Source organism: Labrus mixtus, chromosome 15, assembly GCF_963584025.1.
Source record: "Labrus mixtus chromosome 15, fLabMix1.1, whole genome shotgun sequence".
Taxonomy (NCBI): Eukaryota; Metazoa; Chordata; class Actinopteri; order Labriformes; family Labridae; genus Labrus; species Labrus mixtus.
In genome coordinates, this window is record NC_083626.1 from 20,750,694 (window position 1) to 20,777,157 (window position 26,464).

Consider the following 26,464-nt stretch of genomic DNA (forward strand, 5'->3'; position numbering starts at 1 on the left):
ACCTGATTTTATCTAATTATGTGATCCTGTTTTCACTGAACAACCAAATTTCAAGATTTGATCCTATCAGATAGGATTAATCCTGTTGGATGATTTTTGAACAACTGGGCCCATCAGATTAGAGACGTAGATGAGGAATGGAGAAACTTCATGAGCACTCAGTTGTCATTAAACTTTACTGCTTTTGTAATGGAAAGAGGTGGACATATAGCCTAAAGCATTATATACATCCCTGGACTTCTTTAACTCAGCTTTCCCATGTCTCAACATCCATAACCATCATACTATACTTTCTGCAAACAAACATCCACTGACACACACACAAGCCCAACACACACACATGACACTTAAGGGGTTTTAGGGGCAAGTTATGTAACAAATAAAAAATGTACCTATCAGCCGTGTGTATGGTAAAGACAGTCATCAGGTGCCTGTTGAGCATTTTGACCAACAGTGAAGGTCAACCTGTTAGCTGTCCATGACGATTTATATTTCCGGGTTAAAAAGATTTAAATCTTATTTCAGAACTATGCATAGCACTTTGAAGACAGATTGTTGAACATTATTTGTCACTCAGTGATTAGAAGTGGAGCATGAGGGAGCAACGCATTGGGTGCAAGTATGTGTGTGTTAGAGTTTGCATGTTTATTGGTGTATTGTGTGCATGTTTGTGAAGGCAAGGAAGATTTCAGCAAAGCTAGTCAGAGAGGCACACGGTTTATTTCTGTTTCTCTCTGCAGCAGGCAGCAGGTGCAACTCATGTCCCCATTACATTTATACATTAATGGCATCAAAGAGTCATTTGTGACAGTTGAGCAGTTGTTTCCATTCAACTCGCCATGCTCCACTTCCTCTCCAAATGGCTCACACTCTCAAATTCTCTCTTATACCTCAGATTGATGAAGCCATCTGTCTTCAGTTTTGGGGTTCGGAGGCAGCACTCGGCCGTTTGCTGCATACTCCATATTATCAAAACATTTACACACAGACCGTCAATATATATGTTTTAATGTACATATAAATGCATGTGTCCTCACAGTGTTATCACTACCACACCATGGCTTGGCAGTAATACACACACAACACAGTTATAGAGAGAGAAACATTAAGACAAAATTAAGATCAAATCTCAAATAAAAACCCATGCAGATTTGATCAGTATCCTTACCTGTAAAATCTGTTGATATTACTTGTTCATTAATTGCTTGTTGCAGGGAAAATGCATAATACAATAACCCCACCATATAGGCTATAGGGCCTAAGGCTAATTTACATCTGTTGTAGCTACTTGGGCTAGGCCACCAGAAATGTGCAGGTTATACAATAATTGATTATTGTAATAATCAAAACCTTTCACCTTGAATCAAACAGAACAAAATATACAAAAACATGCAAAAATAAAGGACAAAATACCAACAAGACACAAAGAATAGCAGACAAAACGCCATTCCCTCAAGAGAGCACAATAAAAATACTATCAACTCCTTTTTTGAATGAGACACATGTGTTAACCCTAAAATATGAGTTTTCAGACTATTGAAGTGCGGGTAAAAGCTTTTCCCTTAAATGTAGCCTTGTAGACGATGAAGAGGCATACAAAGAAGAAACATGCACGTACTATTGGGTAAATGCACTTGGTTAGATTTCACGACTGGACAACAATGTTAGTATCTGGAGCCCAGCAGCTCACCGTCGACAACTACAGATAACAAGATGCGGTCTCTAGCCCCGCCCTCCTCTGGCTCGAGCGCTGCGCTCATTGGTTGGCGCGACAATATAAAATACCGCAGTGATCCCCCCCCCCCCACACTGATGATCGCTTCTCTGCCTCACTAACCACTCACAGTCCGACTGAGCAAGTACCCAGCTGGAAACTGAGAGGAAATACAAAACTTTATCGACTCAATTCGTCGCTTCTGATAGGTTCGTTTGTTTAATTCAACAGCATGAAGGAAAGGAGACTCACGCAGCCGTTTGTCGCCAGGTGTAAACTCGTGCTGGTCGGGGACGTCCAATGCGGTAAAACAGCGATGTTACAAGTCCTGGCCAAAGACTGCTATCCAGAGGTACGAGGAGTACTTTATAATGTCCTATAGGTCCTATTTCTGCTGCCTCTGAAAATTGTCGAGAGTTAAATCATAGCACTTGTTTATGAGAGTAATTCCCCTGCACAAGGAAGAATAAATCACCTATTAGGTTTGCAATTATTTAATTTATCTATCAGATACTTTTTTGTTTGTTTTAAGGACAAGTAACTCCACAGAACTAAATCTATTATAATTGTATTTTTCTTGGAACACTTATTGTAGGCTATTTCTAAAGCTCCCATGGTGCCTTATTCTTTTCTATTGTGTTACCACCAAAGTCTTTTTTTTAATACAGGCTATGTGTTTTCATAGTTTAGTGTATTAACTTCCACATTCTGTTACACTAACACAAGTGTACAATCATTATAATATATGTGTGAGTATTCTGTTGCCATAGCCTATCTATGTTGTGATTCATTGGTTTATGTAGCCTATTGATTTGGCCTATGCTCGTCATTTAAATATCCCACTAATCGTTTAGTAACATATTGATCATTTTTCTGTTGATTCAACAACTTGCCTTTGGTAACTTCTGATGTGGGCCTACATTTGCTCTCGTTGTTCACATAATGTGTTTTTTAATTTCATATTAAATGAAGTCAGTACTGTCTCTAATATGTTGCTTTATTATCCATTTCCAGACTTATGTTCCTACTGTGTTTGAGAACTACACAGCCTGTTTGGAGCTTGAAGATCAGCGTGTTGAGCTCAGCCTTTGGGACACATCAGGTAAGAATTGTGTATATATAAATATTTTTACTTTGCCCACAGTTTAATAAAACTTGTCTGTTTGTTTGGTGAGAAGAAAGCTGTGAACTACTCTTGTATACTTCTATCTCGGACTTACAAATGATTAAAGATTCTCAGTCAATGTTTGTGTGTCAGAGAGAGCGTTAAGCAGTCGGTATCAGATCTTCATTCATGGGTTGATTTGTAGAACTTGTTTACCCTCCCCACAACACAGCCGGCCCGGAGTCGAGTGACGGCTGTAAATGTAGCCCCTTCACATTGTTTTAGAAAAAACAGCTGTGTTGCTGTTTACTCAAACGTCTTTATCTGCCAGTCTTGTTTTGATGCAGTTAAGCAGCTTTTCACTGCTGTGAAATCTGTTGAGAGATCTTCTTTGGGGGATTGTTGCAGGCAATGACAACCAGCCTGTCTGGATTACCCAGAAGACAACTGTGGCCCAAAATCATCCATTCAATATAATTTGTGTGAAACATTATTACTTGAAAATAAATATATTTGAGAAATGCAACAAATCTAACCAGGAGGTTAAATACTCAAATGCTTGCTTGATCACAATTATTTATATTATTCATTCTTCTGAAAAGGATCTCTAGACGAGCATCGGGAACATCTAAGTTAATAGTTTCCAGTGTTTCCCCTAGGTTTACATCTTTGGGGGGGGTGCGGGTAGACGGAATCTTGGTGTTCATGCGTTACTTTTAATGACAGCTGTCCTGTTTTATTGGAAAGGGTTAGGGTTAGGAAAGGTATCCTTTAATGACTTATTTCCCTGATTTCCGACTCTGTCCGCTATCCTGTCTCTACAATAAAGGCACAAAAAGCCTCAAAATAAATCTAAATCTAAATCTTTTTTTTAATTAACTTGACCGCCCCCTAATATAATGGTAGGGCAAACACTGGTTTCTTTTTCCTTAAAGGAGCCATATGTAAGATGAACTGAATTCAATCATAAAATGACCTCACTGTATCATCAGACATTAAGGAAACATGCTATGTTGACGTGCTGGCTTCTCAGACAATGCAGCAGCCAGTATGTTTTTCTAAGTCTGGATTTCAGACGTTTTGGACACCCCTCGATTTGCCAGATATGAGACCAGATATCATGGCAAACCAACAGGTGTTGCAGTGATGGAAGCGGGCAAGAGAACTGGTTCACATATAACTGATTCTAACTGACCTCAACATTTTTCTAAAAATCTCCATGAGCAGAAACGTGATAAAACTAGGATGAACATTGGAGATGCTTTTAAAAAAAAAATGGAGAGAAGTTAGAACGCAGAAAGGTTTCAAGAAAGATGCAGAGCTGGCTAAACACTGAAGCTTCCATGTCCGACATGTCAGCTCTAGGGAGGAGGATTTGATAGTGGTTAAAAAACATTCAAGTCACAGCCATCTTTGTTGTTTATTAAAATGCCTCAATGACGCAGGACCCCAGTTAATAAATCTGTTTGAGCTATTTCAGTAAATTGTGAAAAATTAAGGTTTTAATTACATACTTCATATTTCTTGTTCCATCTCTACAAGCAGTCCCGGAGTCGGTCCAATTGCAAATAATTATAATTATTACAGAGTTATAATTATGTAATGAAAGTCAACACAGTCAAGAAAGCGAAAGGGGGGGCGCTGGTAGCCGAGTGGTTAGTGCTCGCCCCATACGGAAACAATGGCCTCCAAGTGGACGGCCCGGGTTCGAATCTGACTTGTGGCTCCTTTCCGGCATGTTTCCCCACTCCTTCTCTCGTCACTTTCTGACTCTATCCACTGTCCTCTCTCTAAAAGGCAAAAAAAATAAAATAATCCAACCTATAAAAAAAAAAGCATAGGGGTAAACAAATGTTTCATTCAACCAGGTACACACACAATTCACAATGGTCAAAGTAAGGCCTCTTTCCTGTGGAAGAAGTCAAGTTATTGCACATCACTGAAGAGAATCATATATTAAGTCAAATAGAGGAAAAACATGAAAAAACACTTTCATTTCAAAGATGTAATGGTGGATTAATCTAGGAAGCTGACAGAAAGATATTAAGGGAAACATTTTGACAATCCAAGAATCATTTTTTTGTCTTTCTCAGAAAGTTGAGAAACGCCTCAAATCCAAACAGTTAAAGAGCTAGAATCAGAAAATAGACAGTTAAAGTCATTGATTAGAGATAACAATACTGTTACATGGTATAATGATGACACCGGTGACACCCTTCTCCTTTGGTTTGGATCCTAAATGTTTCGGAGCACTTCAGGAAAAATGTTTTGTGGGTCGTTTTTTTTTTTTTTTTAGGTTAAATACCTAATAGTGACACAGTGACCTCAAATCTATCCAAATGTTACTTAAATAGGATCAATAAGAAAGCAATGTGCGCTGTTATAGATTTATTTCGTAACAGCACTGGTTGAGGCATTGTGTTCAGGGGAAGTCGCGCAGTGCCAGTTGGCCTGCAGAGGCGTTGTTTCAGGGGGGAGAGGGGGAAGCCTCGTCCATGCAGGGGGTGGAAGTCTCCGAGAGTGTGGGCAAGCGTGTGTGTTACTGTGTGTGTACGTGTTTGGCTGTACAGTCTGAGAGAACAGAAGGCACAAGTGAGGGGTACTGTGAGAAAAGATATGCACGACCTCCTCACTGCCTTGCTTGCTGCCTAAAAAAAAAAAAAGGTCTTATGTAACTGTGTGTTTATCTCCCACGGAGTAAAAACTTTCTGGACAGTCACCCTTTCCCAAGGAAACATTGCATAAGACCTATTTACATTTGCAACACAAACAGACTTTTCCCATCTCTCTTTATGTTTCTTTTCATCGTCTGTTTGTGTTTTCTTCATTCAAATATGGCGGCTGCAGCTGAGGGTTGCTTTTTTGTTTTAGTATGAGTATTTGTCTGATAAACGGGTTGATTACTGTTCTTTAAACGCATTTTTCCCTTTTCCTATCTTTCTTTGAGATTAAAGAGGGCAGTTTTAAACTAATATTTGCTAAACTGAAAAGGATTTTGTGCGTATTTGTGTATCCAGGCAGGGGGCTGCTAATGTGTGGGAGGCGGTGGGTGCCAGAAGTTGTCCTCTTTAGATCTCTCTGCCTCCTCTTTCTCAAGCCTTACATCACCCTGGATAGTTATGTGATGGCCGCTTTGATTCCAACCAAAATAAAATGTTATTGATGGATTCAGTTGTGTAAGTAGCCTGGCCCTACTTTTGAGATTCAAGTCAGAGATTCAGACACACCGAGAAAAGCAGAAGGGCCTCAGAATTCAGTGCTGCTCGATGGTATAGTTTTCATTTTATTTACATCCCAGGAGAATGCCAATTCAATCAACACAACATTACTGTTAGTTCCAGTAGAAGTTTATTGGAAGTATCTATTCCTGATATAATTATTATACCCTCTTTGCAAGGAAATCCTCTGATGCGGATTTGGCCCCTGAGGACAGGAGTATAGGAAATTAAATCTTGGTGTTGCTGTGTGGGGAGTGATTTGGTGGCAGAGGTAAAACAATAGAGAGCGGACATCCTGTCAGTCTGTTTTTAGCTCAGGATCCTTCCTAGGAGTTATAAAAAAAAAAAAAAAGCTTCTACAAAAAGCTGAACTGTTAATGGAAATGTGAGAAACGGATGTTTTCTTCACACCATAATTCGCAATGTCCTACTTTGTTGTATTAATTAGACAGTAATCAGGGAGGACTGTTTGAGTGAGGTGGTGAGCAACATCTGTTATTATTTTGAAAACATTGGAAAGAAAGCGTCACCACTGATCAGTCATCGCCTTCAATGACTGGAATTAGCTTTTTCCTTTAGTAAGAATACACCTTCAGTTATGCAACGGATCTCTGAATGGCGCCAACAGTGACGTTAATGACACTGATTCACATGTATTTCAAAAGTGTAAATAAAAAACGCTGTTCAATTAAGGAAGGGGGGTCGTTTCTGTTTCATTAATATTGATATGCTGGACAAAAAAAAATCTGCATTGTCTTGGCACATATCCCAAATTATTGCAGTTTTGGCTACCATTGGTCATAGCTTGGCTCGCTGTTTTTCTTCTTACAGGTGAAATGTTTGATAAGTATGATATGGTATCTGTCTTTTTATGTATGTGCACAGATTATTTCTTAAAACAGACGAATCACAAATTGAACATGGATCAATACAGTCTAAATTTAGCTTAGTCTGCTACTGAGCCTCCAAGCCAAACAAAAACAATCATAGAGACACAAATTTAGGATGACTTTTCCTTTCTTACTCAGATTAAAGTTTGGTGAATAAAGTTTAGCTGTTGTCTAATAATGTTAATATTAATTAAGAGCTCAACTGCCTGTGATTTCAGTGAGTTACTTGTCAGTGGGAAGGTGTCAAAGCTTAGTGTAATTATTTGCTCTCTTATCGGTTTGGCAGGGCTGGATGTGACTGTTTGTGTTTGTACAGTGTGAAAGTGAGGAGGACGAGGGTGTAAAGACATTATCAAAGTGTCAGCTGGTTTTGGACTAAAGAAAGAGATTGCAGATGAGGTGAAAACTTTACGAAAGGTTTTCAAACATGTTGTTTTCAGCCAAAGTGAACCACTTTCTGCCTGTTTACATAACAGCATGCTGTTGTACCTGAGTTATATGACTTTGTTTTGTCCCTCCAGGCTCCCCATACTACGACAACGTGAGACCCCTCTGCTACAGTGACTCAGACGCTGTGCTTCTATGTTTTGACATCAGCCGTCCAGACATAGTAGAGAGTGCCCTGAAGAAGGTATGAATAACAATAAGCTTCAGTAACATTCTTCTCCTCAATCAGTCGGCTTACAACATCCTTATTTGTATGTGTTCTTAGTATTTTGCTGTCTGTTGTTGTTGCAGTGGAAAGCAGAGATCCAGGACTTCTGTCCCAGCACACGGATCCTATTAATAGGCTGCAAGACAGACCTGCGCACAGACGTATGCACACGTATGGAGCTGTCCAATCAGAAACAGACACCCATCTCCCATGAACAGGTTAGTTCCACGGTGACTTTTTCTTCCCCTCTGAGTCTATTTAGATTTCTGTCACCTGTCCAGCTTTGGTTCTCATAGAAATTCCCCATTCGTTCAGCTCATATTTCTACTTTACATCGGGTTTACAGGGGTCGTCCTTGGCGAAGCAGTGTGGAGCAGAGACATACCTGGAATGCTCCGCCTTCACATCAGAGAAGAGCATCCACAGCGTTTTCCGTACCGCGGCTCTGGCCTGCATGAACAAACTACAGCCTGCTGAGAAACCCAGCCCCGTCCGCCGCCTTTCCAAGAGACTCCTACACCTGCCAAGCAAGACAGAGCTCCTCTCCTCCACGTTCAGCAAAGACAAGTCCAAGAGCTGCTCCATCATGTGAATACTGCTGAGATCCAGCTGCAAGTTTAAAAAAAAAAAAAAGCAAAAAAAAAAAAAAGCAAGGGCAAGCAGGTTGCAGATGGTTCAACTGAGTGTGTAAAGTAAAGAGAGTCTCAAATCTCTTTCTCTTCTTTGCAACACCCAACTCTCCATGAACCATTTTCTACACAATGACCAACTCTGACACTGAACTTTCCATCATGATTTATCACCAGCACACAGTGCAGAGACTGACTGAACAAAATCTAATGTTGAAATATGTGCAATCAGTTAAATACACCTCTACATGAGGGGCATACCTTGCACTTTAATGTATTGCTTCCTCTCTTAAAGGTGGCTGTGAGTGACGTAAGGTCAGTGCCTCGTCTATTCTGCAAAGGAAAGTGGTTGTAAACACTGCATCTGACCACATTACACTGATGAGACCCATATGAAATTCTTATGGATGCGCCCTCTCCCATCCATCTCTTTAGCTGAATGTCTCCTTAAGGTCACGATGCGAGCTGAGCCATAAGATGTAAATCTGACAGTGACAGTATCCACAGAAATGCAGCTTGGTAGAATTCACAACAGCGACCCTTGAAAATATTATCCCTCGCTGACCCCTCAACGTTTTCTCATCTGGAAATTAGAGCTGACAGTGAAGAAAAGGGAAGAGAGAGAAAGGAGGGATTTGGCAAGTGGGAGCAGTCATTTGCAAAGACAGTGGGAGGGTGAACAGAGGGCGCATCTGAAGCAGCACAGTGTGACTCAGCACTCACATGAGCCACCGAAAAGTAGTCTAGGGTGGAAGTGTTGTGACAAAAATACACACAAACGCCTGGCCCATTCAAGGACTGTCCTAGCATGTTTCCGACAGATCAGACACCCATCACCACGGCAGTGTCAACTTTCAGTGTTATGAACCCTGAACCATACGGCTTAATAATGTGAAAGGAAAGATGAATCCAGTCACTGTCTCTGCTAAAATGTAAAAAAAAAACTGTTTTCTTTTTACAAAATTTGAACTAGAATGATTTTTCTTACGTTCCTAATAAAGTGTTAACATCTTTGTTTTTAAATCCTTTTCCTCATGATTGTATGAAGGAAAATAGTCCTCAATTTTGAGCTGTAAATGTGCCACCATACTTTGTCAACAGTTATTCAAATTTCAACTGCTGCCATTTCCAGGATTGTGAAAGTAGAGTTGAATCACAAACAGGCTGGTCCTGTCTGGAGAGAGTTTTTTTTTTCTTTCTCTTTTTATGCATTGAAAATATCTTTGTCTATTTTTTTGCAATTTCTCTAAAAGTTTCGAGTCAACGTTTTGTCCAGTATTAAATCGTTTGTTGTTTTTTTTTCTTGATGTTTTTACTTGCTTGTTGGTGTTTTTTTAGTAGCCGTTGTTCAAGTATTCACTTGAGTCTTCTGGCATTAGCAGCTGTTGACAGCTCAGCTAATGGAGGACTTGATGATTAGTGGGTCTGCACCAAGGAGCCCTGAATCCTCTGGATGTACCAACACTGGAATTTAAGGTGTTGCCTAGTAACAGTGTGAGAAAGGGGGGGCAGGCCTGAAGTTCACACCTAACACAGAGAGAGAGAGAGAGAGGGAGGGGCGGCTCTCCGAGAGGGCGCTTCACCTTTTATTTGTAGCATTAGAGGGAAGCCACTGTGAGGCTGACGGGTTGGACATTGCAGCGAGTAGCGACTGCTTGGGATCTCTGGGTGACTTTTAAAGACCCCCCTGGTTGGAGCCACGAGTGGGTTGTTGAAAACAGCATGCAATCTAAAACATGCCTCTGTAGCTCAGCTTCAGTCATTATTTCTTACTTTTCATTCCTGTCTGGTGCATTGTGCTTAACAAGCTTACTTTGGTTCAATAAGCAGCTGTCAGTTCAGTTTCTTCTGCTTGGTTTTTGACAGTTTTTTTTTTTTTGTACATATCTTTCCCCATAAAGCTGTTCAGTAGAAATAATGAAAGAGAATGTTACTGAAGCAAAAACACAATGCCTGTGTGAAGTTGCCTTTGATGGCTTAAATTATGGAGTGAATTCTGTATTTGTTAATGTCGACTTCTTTCTTTTAACCTTTATTTAAATAAATATGTCTGAAATTCATTATCAAGTCAGTGTTTGATTCCTTGTTAAATCCATCAAAACAAGACCTTTGATGGATGAATTGATTAAGAAGATATTCTCATTAGGGGGTTTATTAAACAAATGTAAGCCACATAGTAAAAACCATGTAAATATCAGCACGATGTATTAGGCACTTGCACAATCCTTGCACAAAATTGGGGAGGACAGCCGGGTCAATGTTGATGTAAATGAGCTTTATTTTTTTTACGTCTGTGTGGCTTTATTCATGACTAACAAACAGCACTCTTCATGCAGAGGATGGCCAGAAGCTGTATCAAATTAGAGCAAAACATTATTTGGGAAATGTAATCAAATTCAAGGCTCCTTGAGAGACAGAGACACTGATAACTTGGCAGCACATCGTCTATTTTGTCCTAAAAAAGAATGATAACAAACTAATATCCTAGCTCAAGGGCACAATAGTTCATTTCACAAAATGATTGTACAGTGAGTTTAAATGAAAGGCTAACTGATTTAACTGTGAACTCCAGAGGGTTATTAACACATAATATATAGTTTGTAACTTAGCATTAAATGAGATACAATAATATTTTGTGTTAATGAAAATGAATGACCAGCCCATAAAAGGCAGTGCGCGCACAATAATTAGATGATGACGGCAGCGACACAGTACGGTGTCAAAGCAAGCCTGTGGATGTTATACCACCCAAGCGTGAATTCAGCCTTAAGGAATAAACCCCCACTCCAAACTCGTACACAAACATACACATGTCCAGTGCCATATGCATACATCATGTTACACACATGATAAGTTTTGAAAACACGTCACATTCTGTTGACTTTTTTTTCCTAAGAAGAGGAAGAACGATAAGACAATAATCAAATGTATTTGCTAACAGTACAGTCAGATGGTGCATTTTAATGCATTAAGTAGCCCTCTTTTTGTCTAATACAAAGCACAATTTCTTAATGCTGTGTCCCCTTCATTAAACTTTTTGAAGCTTATCTGCGGAGTCTTTTTATGCATCTTGTTTTATTGTGGTTGTATTTGTGGGATTAATGTGTTTGTTTACATTTGAAATAGAAATCAAATCAAATTTGACTTAAATTGGACATTTATATGACACATCCAGATCTAATGATAAATCCAGAACCTTTACTTGTAGAGTTATTTACTGACTGTTGCTGCATTTTTACTGTAAATTTCCTGAGTAAGTCCTCTAAAATGTAGTTTACAGTACTCTTTGAAAGTGAATCTAAACCCCTAAACAATATTATTTAACCACATTTCTTTCCATGAAGTGTTCACTACATTCCCCCTCTTAATTAGTCCATCTAGGATGTTAGCTTATCAGCATGCTAAAGGTGGTTTTATTACTAACTACTTCAGTTTCCTAACAGTATGCAGGAGTAACACATTGATCACAAATCCTAAGATTGGATGCTGGACTCTTAAGCAGTAGAGTAATACGTTTTTTTTCTTTCTGCAAGTCCCTCTATCCCACTTTCCAAGCCCAACACAGTTTCTGCAGATAGCTGATCAACATGAGTCTGGTTCTTCCTAAAGGCAGTTTCTCCTTACCACTGTAACTTCGCTAAATGTTGCTTCGCTCATGATGGATTAATGTTGGGTCTCTGTAAATAATATATCAAGGAGTACTGTCTTTAACCTGTTTCTTTTGTAATATAACAAAGAGTAAGATATTTTACCCCACTCTTTTGTGAAGTGTCTTCAGATAACGTGTTGTGAATTGGCGCTATACAAATAAAAATGTATTGAATGATTGATTGATTGATTGATTGAAATGATGTAATCCATATGTTGCACACATAAGTAATATAAATCTTGTGTATAAAGTTAAGTGATCACATGGCTAAGGCTTCAGATTAGCATAAATGGTGTCTTTACAGAATTCATGCCATTTGTTTTCATTAGATTGAGGCTGTAAAGAGGTTGAGGAACATTCAAACTTAAGCATTTCCATCTCTCTCATATACTGCTGCCTGGGCAAATTCCTTTTCTTTTCCTTTCTTCTTAAGTAACTAACCATCCTCCCTGACCTCCACTACCATGTTTGCTTAGTCTTTCACTGGACGGATATCTGCGCTTATCAGGATCTCTCTATGTCCTGTTGTCACACTGAACCTGCTGGTGAGATGACATGGATGAAGTGACTGAATGTTTGCCATTCCTGAACTATCACATACAGGATACAGCAGCGCCTCATGACCTCCTTATCCGTTACCTTTTGCACAGACAAGAAAAATTGTGGGAATAAACTCTTTATCACTAGTCCCAGATAGAATGAATCTCTCTTGATTTTCTACTGGGGGGAAATGGAAGTGGTTTGATCTTTTTAGGATAAACAGAGCTGCCAGGCTGTCTGTCTACGACACTGCTTTCTCTTATCTTTTACCGTTTCTCCGTCTCCATGCCTGTCTCTTTGACACAGACACATACACTTATTTATCAGAAAATTGGCTCATGTACACAACATGTCTTTGTAAATCAGATAAACCTCTGACAAGCCATATTGAGCCTGTCATCCATGGCAGGTTGCTCCAAGGCATAATTGTACTGCATGCTCTTAGTGGATGTGAAAACTCAAGCAATGCAACTGTGCTCTGACAAAGAATGCACATTTTTAACGAGGCTTTCTATCTTTTAGAGCTGCTGACTTTGTTAAAAGGGGGAAAAGGCATTTATTGACTTTTTTTAACAAGAGTTTGAAGAGAAGATTTAAACCATGACTCATGTCTACATGTTAGATATAAAGTGACAGCCAGTGGCTGGTTAGCTTGGCATAAAGAAAATATCGTGACCACTTCTTCATTGGCTTCATTTTACAACACCAGAGGTTGCCCCTTGGTTTTTATGCAAAGCTAACCTTAACGGTTGTTGGCAATAATACTGTGTTGCATCAACCTCTGGTTAAGAAATCAAGTAAATGCATTTCAAAACTATCAAATATTTCCTTTAAGTTGCATTCCTGCATAATGACCTAAGCTATAATGGCTAGTATCGACCATTTGTACAACCCACACTGTAAAAGTGTACTCTTCCTTTAAATCAAGTTCATTAAACTGAACTGTTTTCCCCATATTTACATTTAGCAGACTCAGAAACAGGAGTCTACTTTACTGTTTCCTGAAATTAGATAGTTTTTTTCATTTTATGGTTTAAAGATTAACCACAAAAGGAAACAAGGCACACCAACTTGCTGGTAAAATTCCTTACCCATATATGACAATATCAGAAATCAGTCCAAACTTGAAAATAGACTTGTACAAGCCCTCAATCATACATGCATGATACTGACATATTGATGTAAAGTAATGAACAGGTCAGCATTACTTGATCTGAACAGTCTAGACATTTTTTCCCTTCCTCATTGGAATGATTGGTGCCTGCAGCAGAGATGGTGGTGAGGCTGTTGAGGATCATGATGCAGAGGGGGGGGGGGGATGATCTTGGGAAGAGCACTGCCATCTGAAACCCTCTTGGGAAGTCTGAGAAAATGGTTGTGGTGCTGCATGGCCTATTACCACATAAGCACATCATCTATCAGACATGGCAGCACAGAAACCCATAAAAAAAACACACACATGATGCAGTCTCACACATCCGCGCAATGAACCTATCAGACCTCTCCAGCGCCGCAGCAGCAGAGAGCGAAGCAAAGAAGAAGGGGGGTTTGCAGAGCTATGCTGCCTGGTTACTGATGAGCTATCTGCAGACTGACATATAGGTTACACTCCCCTTAAATGCTTGCACACGCCAAACAGACAGACAAACACACGCCGGGCTTTGCCTCAGCTGCTCAAAAAGGGTCATAACTCCTGTCTCTGGAAGGAAAATTGGGTTATATGTCATAGGCTCAGCTGGGTGAGGAGCGACATTCTCCAGTGCCCCATATGACCATCTGCCTCTCGTTGGTTCAATCCAGCAGACATGGCCATTAAAATAGTTTTCCCACATATTTTTTTCTGTAATTGCAACCCACTGCATGTCTTTAAAATCCATGGTTTTGTTTGACATTTTATTAAATTCTTGGATTTGCTTTCCGGCCCATAGATACTTAATACGTTTGACACCATTGTCTATTGAGGGTCAAAGTCAAAAGAGCTCAGATTTGTTCTCTTTGATGGTATTTATGCAGCAAGGGAAACTGCAAGTATATTTTGGATCTCGGCAATTTACCATAATCAAACAGCTGCCATTTTTAACTGGTGTGTTGGTCAGGTTGGGAAGCTCAGATGTTGTAATGAAAAGGATGATACGTTTCAGATGCCAATGGTAAAACATGACAGATGGTTATCAAATCCCTGCCTTTTTTATTGATATGTAGCTGAAAAGACAATTAATAGTGAAAATCTGGAGGGGTGGTAGAACAATATGTGAAAACCCATTAGCTAGTGTGCTGGCTAACGGTAATGTTAGACACAATACAATGGTGAACACTCCTCGCTAACGTTAATATACGCTTGTAGGCTTCTGGTACGACACATCTGTAAGATTTCATAAACCATTGTCTTTTAGTAAATGGGTAATTGAGTAGTGGTGAAATGAAGGTGAAATACTTTTGAGATACCTCGAATGCCATTTATTGCCTTCATCATGACGTCATAGTGTAATAGACAATATATGGTGGCTTGACAGATGTTTTTTTTTTTTTTTTTATGAAAATCTTTGACATTGTAATCTAATATCAGACTAGTTACTGGTTTGCTTACTTTTGCATATATGTAACACATGGGAAACAGCCAGCCTGGCTCAAAACACAAAGTCTGCAGTATGTTTGGTACCGTGATAAAAGAGTTATCTTTAGCGGAGCCAGGCTAGCTCTTTCCTAAGCTAAGCTAAAATAACCGGCTGTCTGTAGTCCTTTTTACTGTATTAACAGATACAAGTGGGGTATTGATCTTCTTCTCTACACCCTAATTATCTGTCACTCTATTTTCCTGTTGAATATTTCTCCAAAACCTGATTCATCGCCATCATCTTCTCATACACAATGAACTGCCTAAAGGCTCCAACAACAACAAAAAAAAACATTCTCTGACTGTACCAGACTCAGTGAAGAGAAGTGTCTTTCAATCTAGCCGATCTCTCTGTCTGATTTCTCAGTCTTAAGCTGTTCTGATGTGACAGGTTCATGCAGCAGGGCAGCTCTACAGCCTGTGTATGTCTGTGTGCTTTGGGCTAAATTCAGTGAGGCAAACAAACATCACCAGACAGCATACACAACAGCCTTTTAATCGCCCTGAACCATGAGGATCGACTAATATTAAGCATTTTTAAACTGAATTAGCATACAGTGCATGTGGTCCTGAACACCAAATATTCCGTAAGTGTAAGGCTTCTCCTGTGATTTTTTTAGAAATTAATTCTATACATTACAGCTTGTCTCATTTGCTTGCTTCTCTTGTGCCAGTGCGGTTCCATTATCTGTTCAAGTGTGTCAAGTGTGACTACTGTATTTGCATCAAAGGGCATCCATGCATGACCCTGTACATGTGAATTGGTGTATGAATATGTGTCAGCGTGTGCTTTGTATACTAAACAGTTTTTCTCGTCTGCTCTGCATACTGTTTCGTTCCCAAGTGCAGCGAAGTGAGCCAGGTTCATGCACACCGATGCTGGAGCAAATGTCTGCTGGAATGATAAGACCCCTTGCGCCTTTGCAAGACAAATGGCCTCCCCCTGGTATTACTATCTGATCCCACTCCTCTAATCCACTATATGATGACACCACCAGAAACTCACATTTACTCACACTGTTCACCTTCCCCAAATCCCCCCCCCCCTCCTCCCACTTCATGCCCATGTGCCCTGTATGGCACACCCTGAGGGCATGTCGAGAGCGAGTGCTCTTCTAGCCCTTTAATCAGACAACCATGGCTGGCATCAGGGAATATGGGGGGAGGGGAGCCAAGGCTCGGGCACAGGAGGTGCTTGGGATGGGGGTCGGCTATAGTTAGGAGTTGAAGAGGGTTACTGTTGGAGATGTGATGTGTACATCAGGAGAACAGCAGCCATATCTGTGCCACTCAATCATGAGATCCCCAGCAAAGGTCTGTTTCTATAGGGCTTTAAAACTAGTAAATATTTGTTGTTGAGCACAATCACTTCCATGTTGTATCTTTAAATAGAAAGTGTTAAGAGCACAAGAATTGACCCTATATATCGATCTCTTCGCTTGCACAAAGCCAAGCTTTAACTGTCACCAGTAGTCAGTTGTTAGTGATCAGAATGAGGTAATCATCAACATTATGCAACGCCGGACAAAGCAGGTCAGCCTCCAACCTAAACGATCATTAACTGGCAATGACGCAAACAAAACATGAAGAGCAGTAGACATTCTGTGAAAAAAAAAGTAATTAAAAAATTGACGTCAGAGGGAAATATTATATTTGCCTATTTACAGAATGAATCTCCACCTTCTTTCTTCCCCCACCAGATTCATTAAACACTTCAATAATTAAAGGTATAACAAAATAGTTGACTTGGATGTTGCGATGGACAATCTTCAATGTAATGCCCCTGTGTGTAAATGTCTTGTTTTGGCCTCTTCCTGCATTTGGTCACTGTGCTTCAGCTGAATATTCACTGTTAAAACACCAAAAAGTAAGATGCAAAATGATTCCTATAATTAAAGTAAACGCATGTCTGGTGAACCAGATCCTCAGTCTTTGCATAACTTGCTGCCGGCAATTGTAGACATTGTATAAGACATGCTTCTGATTGCAAAATGTAGAGTAGCCATGGCAACGAAGAAGCTAGTGTTTTTGTGTGTGAGTGACGCATGTAAGCGCTTGGTAGAGAGACACGAAGTGTTACAGGCACTGAATAGAAAAAACCCAAACTCAATATCTCTGTTGCAACATCTGCTTTAATAAACATAATAATCTAGACATTCTTTAGACATTCAACGTATAAAACATTGATTAATGTTCCTGCAAAATTATAATCAACATTAAATGAATCTGACATTATCTGATTGGCAACTTCTACAGTTACCTAAGACCTGCCATTCTACTCACCAGTTAGCCTATCTGAGTTGACTTCTCCCATCGACTGACTCGACTTCCTGCATTGTTAACATGTGTTATTGTATGTAGCCTACTTATGTGTGAGACACCACTTATAGCAGACTGTCAGTCAGACATTTTGACACACCGGTTTTACAGGTTTTAGTAAGAAAATAAGTTATACCTGACCTAAATTTAGGCTTCAAGTACCTTGCATGCTGACTCACTGGCACACTTTCAGAGCGTACTGGAACAAGTCAATTAAAAAGAGTTTTAAGTTTAAGCAAGACCTCTGATCATGCTAGGATAAGACAAATGACTGCTGTGAAACAGGATCAGTGACTAGTTCTGACACAGATTCCCTCCATTTCAAAACATAAATGGGCTCAGATTTGCTCAAACTGGTTAAGTAATTGATGAAATATAATCAGGTGAAACAAAAAATAGGCTTATACAATGACCTCAGTAGGCAGATGAGATACAGCTCTGACTTTTAACTTGTAACCACTCTTTTGTTTTCTTCCACTGTATCTTTCATTCCTTCGTGTGTATTTCTTTTTGCTCCAACCATCAACTTTGATCATTTCCTACTGAAACAGTTTCACCTTCAGAGGTGCTCCATAAATCTCCCCAGATCTCCCGGTGGATAAAAACTCAGGTCCTGAATATAAATAAGCAGCTAGCCAATCCGAACTGTAGTCAAGCATAAAGCGGCCTCTGAAATGTATTTTATCTGTCTACAATAGCATGAACACGGACATATAGCCTACACACCAGAGGAATGTGTAAGATTACAGGGGGGTTGGGGGGGGGGGGGGGGGGGGGGGGGGTATAACATTGTCTCTGCACCAGCAGCACTTCTTGAATGTTAATCTGCTACAGGATACAGTGTTTTATAAGTGGTTCTGAGGAGACACACATATTTCACCATGCTGTGGTAAACAATAGACTGATAGATGTGCAGAAAGGTTAGTCAGTTTCTCTTTTTCATTTCTATAGGCCTAAAGCTTTCAGATGAGTTAGAACTAAAACAGACTGAGACAGATATTATTATTAGACATAACAGGACTTTGTCTATATTTACAACTGCATATAGATGTAAATCACAAAAGACTTTGAAGCAATGATAATATATCAGCAAAAACAACCATAACACGCATATTAAACTGTTTATACACCAACACAAATAATGTTTCTTTTGTATACATTTGTCACGTAGTTATAACTGGAATATACCATCAGAAGGCTATTGAAAAAATCCAGTGTCGTGCTAACTTGTAACACGGCTGCCACCTTGTGCCCAAACCTGCAAACAGATAGCTATTTTGTTTTTTTTCTTTTTTCTTTTTTTTGATCAGGCATTTAGGTGTTCAAGTACCAAACAAGTGGGTCCATGCGAAAATGCGTTCCCTCTGCTGGTTAGTGTAGTTCTATAAGCCGTTTTCTCCGCTCAGTACGTAACGCTCAGTACTACAACTCCCACAAACCCTTTCTTTCTCCTGCTCGTGTTGGGCGACATGGCGTCTTCTTGAAGCGCAGACAAATCGTAATTGTTTTGTTGACAAGGGATTAAGGTATGCTCCAAATGTTTTAAACTACATACTACTGCAGGGTTTATCTTATTGTTTGGAAACCTTTGGAGGAAATATGCGCTTAGTGTTGCATGTTTGGGCGTCTTTTTTCAAAGACAAATAGACTTTTTTGCTAAGTAGCTAGCTTGCTCACTTCTCAATGAAAAACTTGAAACAGGTTGTGTTACTTTGTCTTTGATATGCGTCCTGTATGATACATCTTTACTGACCAGGGAGCTTTGACACTTAGGTCACATTTAGACCGAGTTGTGTTTAATGTAAAGTAAAGATAGTGTGTTATTCTGAACAAATATTTCTCCATTAGCAACATTATCTCAAAGCCACATTTGTGTGTTTGCAGATGGCAGCTGACCCCGCAGACAAGAAGGAGGCTGAACCGTCTGTGTCCAAAGACAGAGAGAGGAAACGCAGCCGGTCAAGAGAGCGGGAGCGAAAACGACATCGATCCCGTGAAAGAAATCGCTCCAAATCTGCAGAAAGGTAACTAAAATGTTCAATAAATACATATTTTCATTAGAGCAAGTTCAAAACATACAGTCCAATTGGGATGCAGTCAACATTTTTCTTTTTTTCCTCAGAAACATTCAAAAACCCAGTATCACTTCGCCCTATAAACAACACCTCACAGACCAATAAATAAACCTCTTAGTTTAAAGACAAGAATAAAAGTGCAAGATTGGAAAACTCACAGAAAAAAAGTAAATAAATAAAATAACCAAACAAAAATAAATAAAATACAATAACCAAATAAAAATGAATAAAATAACCAAATAAATAAAATACAATAACCAAATAAAAATAAATAAATAAATAAAATACAATAACCAAATAAAAATAAAAAAATAAGCAGCAATACATTTGAGAGTAGTATCAAAAAAATAATAATATTAAATATTACTAACGATAATAATAATGAAAATTGACGAGACAAACATGAATAAAAAGTTAATAAATAAATGAACAAACAACAGTAACAGGAATGAAAGTCGTTATGTGTATACAACATAAGTAAATAGGAAAAACAGTATAAATAAATACAGTTATTTAACATACAAATTCAAGTTGGTGTTGAATTCAAGAATTTCTGTGTATGAACAAAAACGGCATTTTATTATCAAATCTGAGCTTCCAGCAGCTGTGGCTCAGTTGGTAGAGTCGTCGTTGAGAGGTTCGATCCCCAGCTGAGCAACACGTCCGATTTGCTCCCGCTGCTACTGTGGCGGTGTATGAATGGATTAGTGTTGTACCTGCTCTGTGATGTAAGTCGCTTTGGATAAAAGCGTCTGCTAAGTGAATTGTAACATTGTATTAAATTGAAATGTGTCTGATTATAGAGACCGACGCCTGAAAGACAAGGACAGAGACAAGGAACGAGAGCGGGATAAGGACAGAGACAGGGGCCGCAAGGACAGAGATGTACATCGACGAGATAAAGATCGCAGCAAGAGGTCCAGGTATGTAAATATTTACCTTTTTATACTACTGAGAAAGTTACTGCTGTAAGGGTTTTCTACTGAATAAAGTCATTCTTAACATCTGACAGAAGTCCGTTATATATATTTTGTGCTCCATCTGTTATGTCTGACATTTTGTTGCTCTGACAGGTTTGAACAGTCAGAGGTATTTCATTAAATTTTTTTTAAATGAACAGAGAGCTTCCAGACTAGATCACTTCTACAAATTGTTCTGGCAATGCCCTGATAATTGACATCAACAAGTTACTTTGAAAATGATAGTAGGTGTCATTACAAAGGGCATCCTTTGTTTGTCTATTTATTTGTATTTTAAAGTGTCAGTAATATGTGTTTGCGCTCTTGATTAAACCTGTTTAATACACTTTGCTTTACAGAAGCCTCTCCCCCAGGTCAAAGGATGCCAAGTTAAAGAGAGATAAGGATATAAAAGCAGAAGAGGAGGAGGATGAGAAAAAGAAGAAAGAAAAGGTGAGGCTTTACCAGAATCCACATGCGTCTTTGGTTGTCATTTTGGTTGTTTGACCTTTTTTGCTTCCTTTTCAGGTCCAGCCTTTGTCTTTGGAAGAGCTTCTCGCCAAGAAGAAAGCAGAAGAGGAAGCTGAGGCAAAGGTAAGGACCTCGCTGACGTTCACATCTTCTTTACCTTTTCTTCAAATGTTAAACAGTTTATTATTTCTTTCCCCTCACTGTCATTTGTTTCTTCTCAGCCCAAGTTCCTCTCCAAGGCCGAGCGAGAAGCTGAGGCTCTGAAACGGAGGGAACAGCAGACGGAGGAGAGGAGGAGACTGGTGGAAGAGGAGAGGAAGAAGAGAAGGATGTTCCAGGACATGGGGAGAAAAATGATGGGTGTGTATTAGTTACATTCAGTTCAGAAATAATCTGTATACTGTTATAGAGTTTGATGCGGCTGCTAATTGAGGATTTGTGTTGCAGAGGATCCCCAAGAAAGAGAGAGACGAGAGCGAAGAGAAAGAATGGAGCGGGAGAACAACGGGAATGAAGACGACGATGGACGACAAAAGCTCAGAGAGGAGAAAGATAAAAGCAAAGAACTCCACGCCATCAAGGTAAAGTCTAAGTTAGTAAGAGTGTGGAGTTATGTTTGGATCCAAGCGTGAGAAACGTCCCTGACAAATGTTGTGCTCCTCAAGATTGTAAAACATGATCAAACCTTGTTTTAAAAGTCAACATGAAATGATGCAATTGGTGAATCAAATGTCTGCAGGAGCGTTACCTGGGAGGACTCAAGAAACGCCGGAGAACTCGTCACCTGAACGACAGGAAGTTTGTCTTTGAGTGGGATGCTTCTGAAGACACTTCAGTGGACTACAACCCGATGTGAGTCAACTCATTTCACCTCGGGATCTCTGTTTGTTTCGATCCAAAGCAGGTGTGTGTTTGGTCAGAATGTGAACCAGTCTAAACTGTTTAATTCTCCCATTCGTCCCCCAGCTACAAAGAAAAGCATCAGGTGCAGCTTTACGGACGAGGCTTCATCGCCGGCATCGACTTGAAGCAGCAGAAAAGAGATCAGTCACATTTCTATGGTGACCTGATGGAGAAAAGGCGAACGCTGGAAGAGAAGGAGCAGGAAGAGTGAGTAAAACTTGCTAAAAGTTCAAGTGTACTGAGAGAAAATCATCCCGCAAAGCTCGATACGTAACAGTCACCTTGCCATCTGTTTGACCTCAAACCTCTCTGTCCCTCAGGACAAGGCTCAAGAAGATGCGTAAGAAGGAAGCCAAGCAGCGCTGGGACGACAGACACTGGTCTCAGAAGAAGCTGGAAGAGATGATTGACAGAGATTGGCGAATCTTTAGAGAGGACTACAGCATCACCACAAAGGGAGGAAAGATCCCCAACCCCATCAGGAACTGGAAGGAGTATGCGCTGCCTGCTCACATCCTGGAGGTCATCGAAAAATGTGGCTACAAGGTCAGCTCACAGAGCCCCCTATGTTGAAGCTCTTAAAAGAGGAATACAGAGTGATGGAGAGTTTAAAAAAAGAAAATCCTTATGACATTCTTTTGTTCATGCTCTTGATTTTAAACGCTACAATTAATTTATTTTACCTTTTTTTTTTTTTTCTCAATTAACCCTGAAACTGGATTTTTTTTCTTTCCCACAATTAATCTGCCTTTTTTTTTCTCTCAAAATCCAGGATCCAACACCTATTCAGAGGCAGGCCATTCCTATTGGTTTACAGAACCGTGACATCATCGGTGTGGCCGAGACAGGTAGTGGTAAAACAGCTGCTTTCCTGATTCCACTTCTGGTCTGGATTACCACCCTGCCAAAGATTGACAGGTAACAGCACAAACTTAAAACGTTCATGTTAATTCCATTTATAATGTCTCATTAACGTCTATTTCTACCGACCTTTACTTCGTTTTTAGTTAACTCAGATGAGCGTTTATGACATTCCTCTTCTCTCTGATCGGCTGTTTGTGTAGGATCGAAGACTCAGACCAGGGTCCTTATGCTGTGATCCTGGCTCCGACTCGTGAGTTGGCACAGCAGATCGAAGAGGAGACCATAAAGTTTGGTAAACCGCTCGGCATCCGGACGGTGGCTGTAATTGGAGGAATCTCCAGAGAGGACCAGGGCTTCCGTCTCAGGATGGGCTGTGAGGTGAGAAATGAGGCCACTCTGCTGAAAGCCTGTAAATCCAGTGCAACACTTCAAAGGGTTAAAAAGACCACAGCAGTTAAAACAACAACAAAAATTCTAAAGCTGTAGTAAAAACAGATTTCTTTTCTACTGCAGCCCCTCGTCCTGCTGCATTCACAAGGTGTCCGTGCTGTGTTAACAAAAAACAAACATTCAGTAACTGTTTGTTTTTCCTCTCTTACCAGATTGTGATCGCCACCCCCGGTCGTCTGATCGACGTACTGGAGAACCGGTACCTGGTTCTTGGACGCTGTACATACGTGGTTCTTGACGAGGCCGATCGTATGATTGACATGGGCTTCGAGCCAGACGTCCAGAAGATTCTGGAGTACATCCCAGTGACCAATCAGAAACCAGACACGGAGGAGGCGGAGGACCCTGAGAAGATGATGATGAACTTTGAATCTGGAAAACATAAATACAGACAAGTATGTTGATCGGCCGGACGTTTTGAAACATCATTCTAAAAACAGACAGCGCTCTCACCGCTTATTTGTCTTTTATTATTTTTGCACCTTTCAGACGGTCATGTTCACAGCTACGATGCCTCCGGCTGTGGAGCGGCTGGCCAGGAGCTACCTGAGACGCCCTGCTGTGGTTTACATCGGATCTGCTGGCAAACCTCACGAGAGGGTTGAACAGAAGGTTCTGCTGATGTCAGAGGGAGAGAAGAGGTGAGATTCACAAATATGTGACTTTAAACCTTCAACATAATGTTTATATCTGTCAATGTGATGCTGACTGTTTTAAAAAAAAAAAAAAAATGTTTTGTGGTGTAGGAAGAAGATGTTGGAGGTGTTGGCGCATGGGTTCGAGCCTCCCATTATCATCTTCGTCAATCAGAAGAAGGGTGTGGATGTGCTGGCCAAGTCCCTGGAGAAGATGGGGGTAAGTTGCTGTAGACATGACCACATCATTTATATTACTAATACAATTACATTCTTAGATATTTATTCTCAAAAACTTCATCAGGTCTGTTTGACCTGATCCAAAGTTTACTACACACTGATTGATGCACGTTCCGCTCTCAAAAACAGAAATCTATCATGCAAAAATAATCAAGTGAGAGTTTGTGTTTTTCTCAAATTTCGTCACTCAGACTTCATTTAGCTTGAGACCGAAAGTTTTTCAAAGTCTGTAAATTATAAAGAGACTCACCTTTATGACAACCATGACCTAAAAATCTATATTTAGAGTAGCACCGTAGCCCCATATTCAAATGAAAATGCAATAAACTGTTAAATGTTACAGACGAGACTTGCTGAAAAATATTCAACTGTTACTCACTTTATATATTATATTAATAAGAAATTAGTAAATCTATCAAGTCATTTCATTCTTTTGACTGTGTTAAACAGAAACATTGTTCTTTAAATGCCTCCTGGTTTTAATTGTACCTACAGATGAGGTGATGACATCTTTTGACAGCCAGCCTTTACTCAAGCTAAAAGCTGAAGTTACAGCGAGAAAGCTTTTCGTAGATTTTAGACTTATGGGTGCATGGTCTCTGATCTCCTCATCACCAACATCTTATGTTGACCTCACCCTATACTTAAGTTTAAAAACCAATGAATAAAAAAGTACATAATGATCCTCAGCTTTACTTGTGTGTGTTTAGTGCTAATAAGAAAATGTTCTCAGTAATCTCAGTAAAGTCTAAAAAAGAAGTTAGTGTGAGTCTGTCGTATTTTAATGTTGTCCAAATGATTAAATAATGAAAAATAATCTTAATAGTATTCATTTTAGGAAAACTGGATTACTCAATTGTTATATCCTTTAATTCCCAGAGTCAAAAAAAAATATTTTTTAAACCCAGAATGTAACTGAAATTGTCTCTTCCTCTCTCAGTACAATGCTTGCACACTTCACGGTGGCAAAGGACAGGAGCAGAGAGAGTTTGCTCTCTCCAACCTCAAAGCGGGAGCCAAAGACATCCTGGTGGCCACAGACGTTGCTGGTCGAGGTATCGATATCCACGACGTCTCCATGGTCATTAACTACGACATGGCAAAGAACATTGAAGGTAAGAAGCCTCACTCTAAATATTTGTTCACATTTTCTTTGTGGAAAACAGAATTTAAAGACTTGTTTGTTTATGGGTCCACTTTTTTTTTTTTCTTCTCTCCTTCAGACTACATCCATCGTATTGGTCGTACGGGTCGTGCCGGTAAGAGCGGTGTGGCGATGACTTTCCTGACGAAAGAAGACTCTGCTGTGTTCTACGACCTGAAGCAGGCCATCCTCGAGAGCCCGGTCTCCAACTGTCCCCCAGAGCTGGCCAACCACCCAGACGCCCAGCACAAACCTGGAACCATCCTGACCAAGAAGAGACGCGAGGAGACAATCTTTGCCTGATTTACATACACAAGCACACAGCAGGATGTTCGGACTGTTTTATCATGTCACATCTCTTAAGGACTCGCACATTTCTGTTTTACACCCTGAGTTTTGTCTTCAGGTTATTTACACCTCTTTGCAACTCTGTAAATCTATTTTTAACAATAACTCCGTGGGTGGAAAGTACAGATCATTAGCTGGTGCATACGTCTTCGCTGCACTTGTTTCAGGGCTCAGTTTAAAGTTGTATAAACTCCGTGTTAGATATGTTTTGTTTCTGCTTCTATTCAAATGAGAAGTGAACAGGACCCTGATGTCACTGATCTGAACTGTATAAAGGCTTCTTCAGTTAGAAAATGGAATTGGATGTCAGTCTGAAGGGGGGGGTGGGTAAGTAGTTAGTGCTTTGTTTTTGGGGTTTTTTTGCTCACAAAAACTATAATTTCCTGACTGTTGAAGAGACCAATGTGTCAAGTGAAGGCCCTTCATGATCGCTTCAGTGTAATTCATTGTTTTAAATATAAACATTTGTATGAAGTGAAAACAACACTTTGAAGTGATTACTGACTCATTACCCTCCACTAAAGTAAGTCAAAGACTGTAGAAGTCTTAAATGATGGTGATGGGCTAACCCTTATGGCCCCTCTGAGGAAAAAAAAGTAAACCTGTACAAGAGAATAATTCAGACTTGGTTTTGTATGTACTAATAGAAGTAATGTAGATGTGTTGATTAAAAGTCAAATTTCTCTGTTTCTAATAGTACACACTAACCTAATATGCAAGAGGAGTCTTACGTCACTGTTCAGAAACCGTTTATCCTCCGCTGGACGGGACACTTGAGAAAAAATGAAGAGTATGCCCACTTCAGGCTCCACTACACCACTGAGAATACGGTACTTTGAAAATGATGCAAAAATGAAGCGATAAATTAAAGAAGGATATTAACAGTAGATATGGATGCATGAAATACTGTGCTGTGTAATTCTAGTTTATTACCTGCCAATTGTAATCAATATGTATTGTTGAACAAGTCATGTGATCAGTCACAGACTTAATATTGAACCTGCTGCTTTAAGAGTTTTGTCTACTTGGCTGAAGCTGAAGA

At 39.8% G+C, this 26,464-nt stretch overlaps 2 protein-coding genes across 2 annotated transcripts; both read left to right on the forward strand.

Annotated features, from left to right (window-relative positions):
• The first annotated feature begins 1,823 nt into the window (after positions 1-1,823).
• Positions 1,824-10,271, forward strand: rnd1a (Rho family GTPase 1a). Its single transcript, XM_061057750.1, has 5 exons — positions 1,824-2,066; positions 2,729-2,816; positions 7,449-7,558; positions 7,666-7,800; positions 7,929-10,271. Exons 1-5 carry the CDS (start codon positions 1,947-1,949, stop codon positions 8,172-8,174), a joined length of 699 nt encoding a protein of 232 aa, XP_060913733.1. The 5' UTR covers positions 1,824-1,946; the 3' UTR covers positions 8,175-10,271.
• Positions 10,272-18,718: 8,447 nt separating this feature from the next.
• ddx23 (DEAD (Asp-Glu-Ala-Asp) box polypeptide 23) lies at positions 18,719-25,906 on the forward strand. Its single transcript, XM_061057404.1, has 17 exons — positions 18,719-18,859; positions 19,218-19,357; positions 20,212-20,331; positions 20,727-20,820; positions 20,896-20,961; positions 21,060-21,198; positions 21,286-21,419; positions 21,578-21,690; positions 21,805-21,948; positions 22,062-22,287; positions 22,514-22,659; positions 22,806-22,983; positions 23,208-23,450; positions 23,545-23,696; positions 23,802-23,910; positions 24,871-25,045; positions 25,154-25,906. The coding sequence occupies exons 2-17, from the start codon at positions 19,218-19,220 to the stop codon at positions 25,375-25,377; spliced, it is 2,403 nt and encodes an 800-aa protein (XP_060913387.1). The 5' UTR covers positions 18,719-18,859; the 3' UTR covers positions 25,378-25,906.
• The last annotated feature ends 558 nt before the right edge of the window (positions 25,907-26,464 follow it).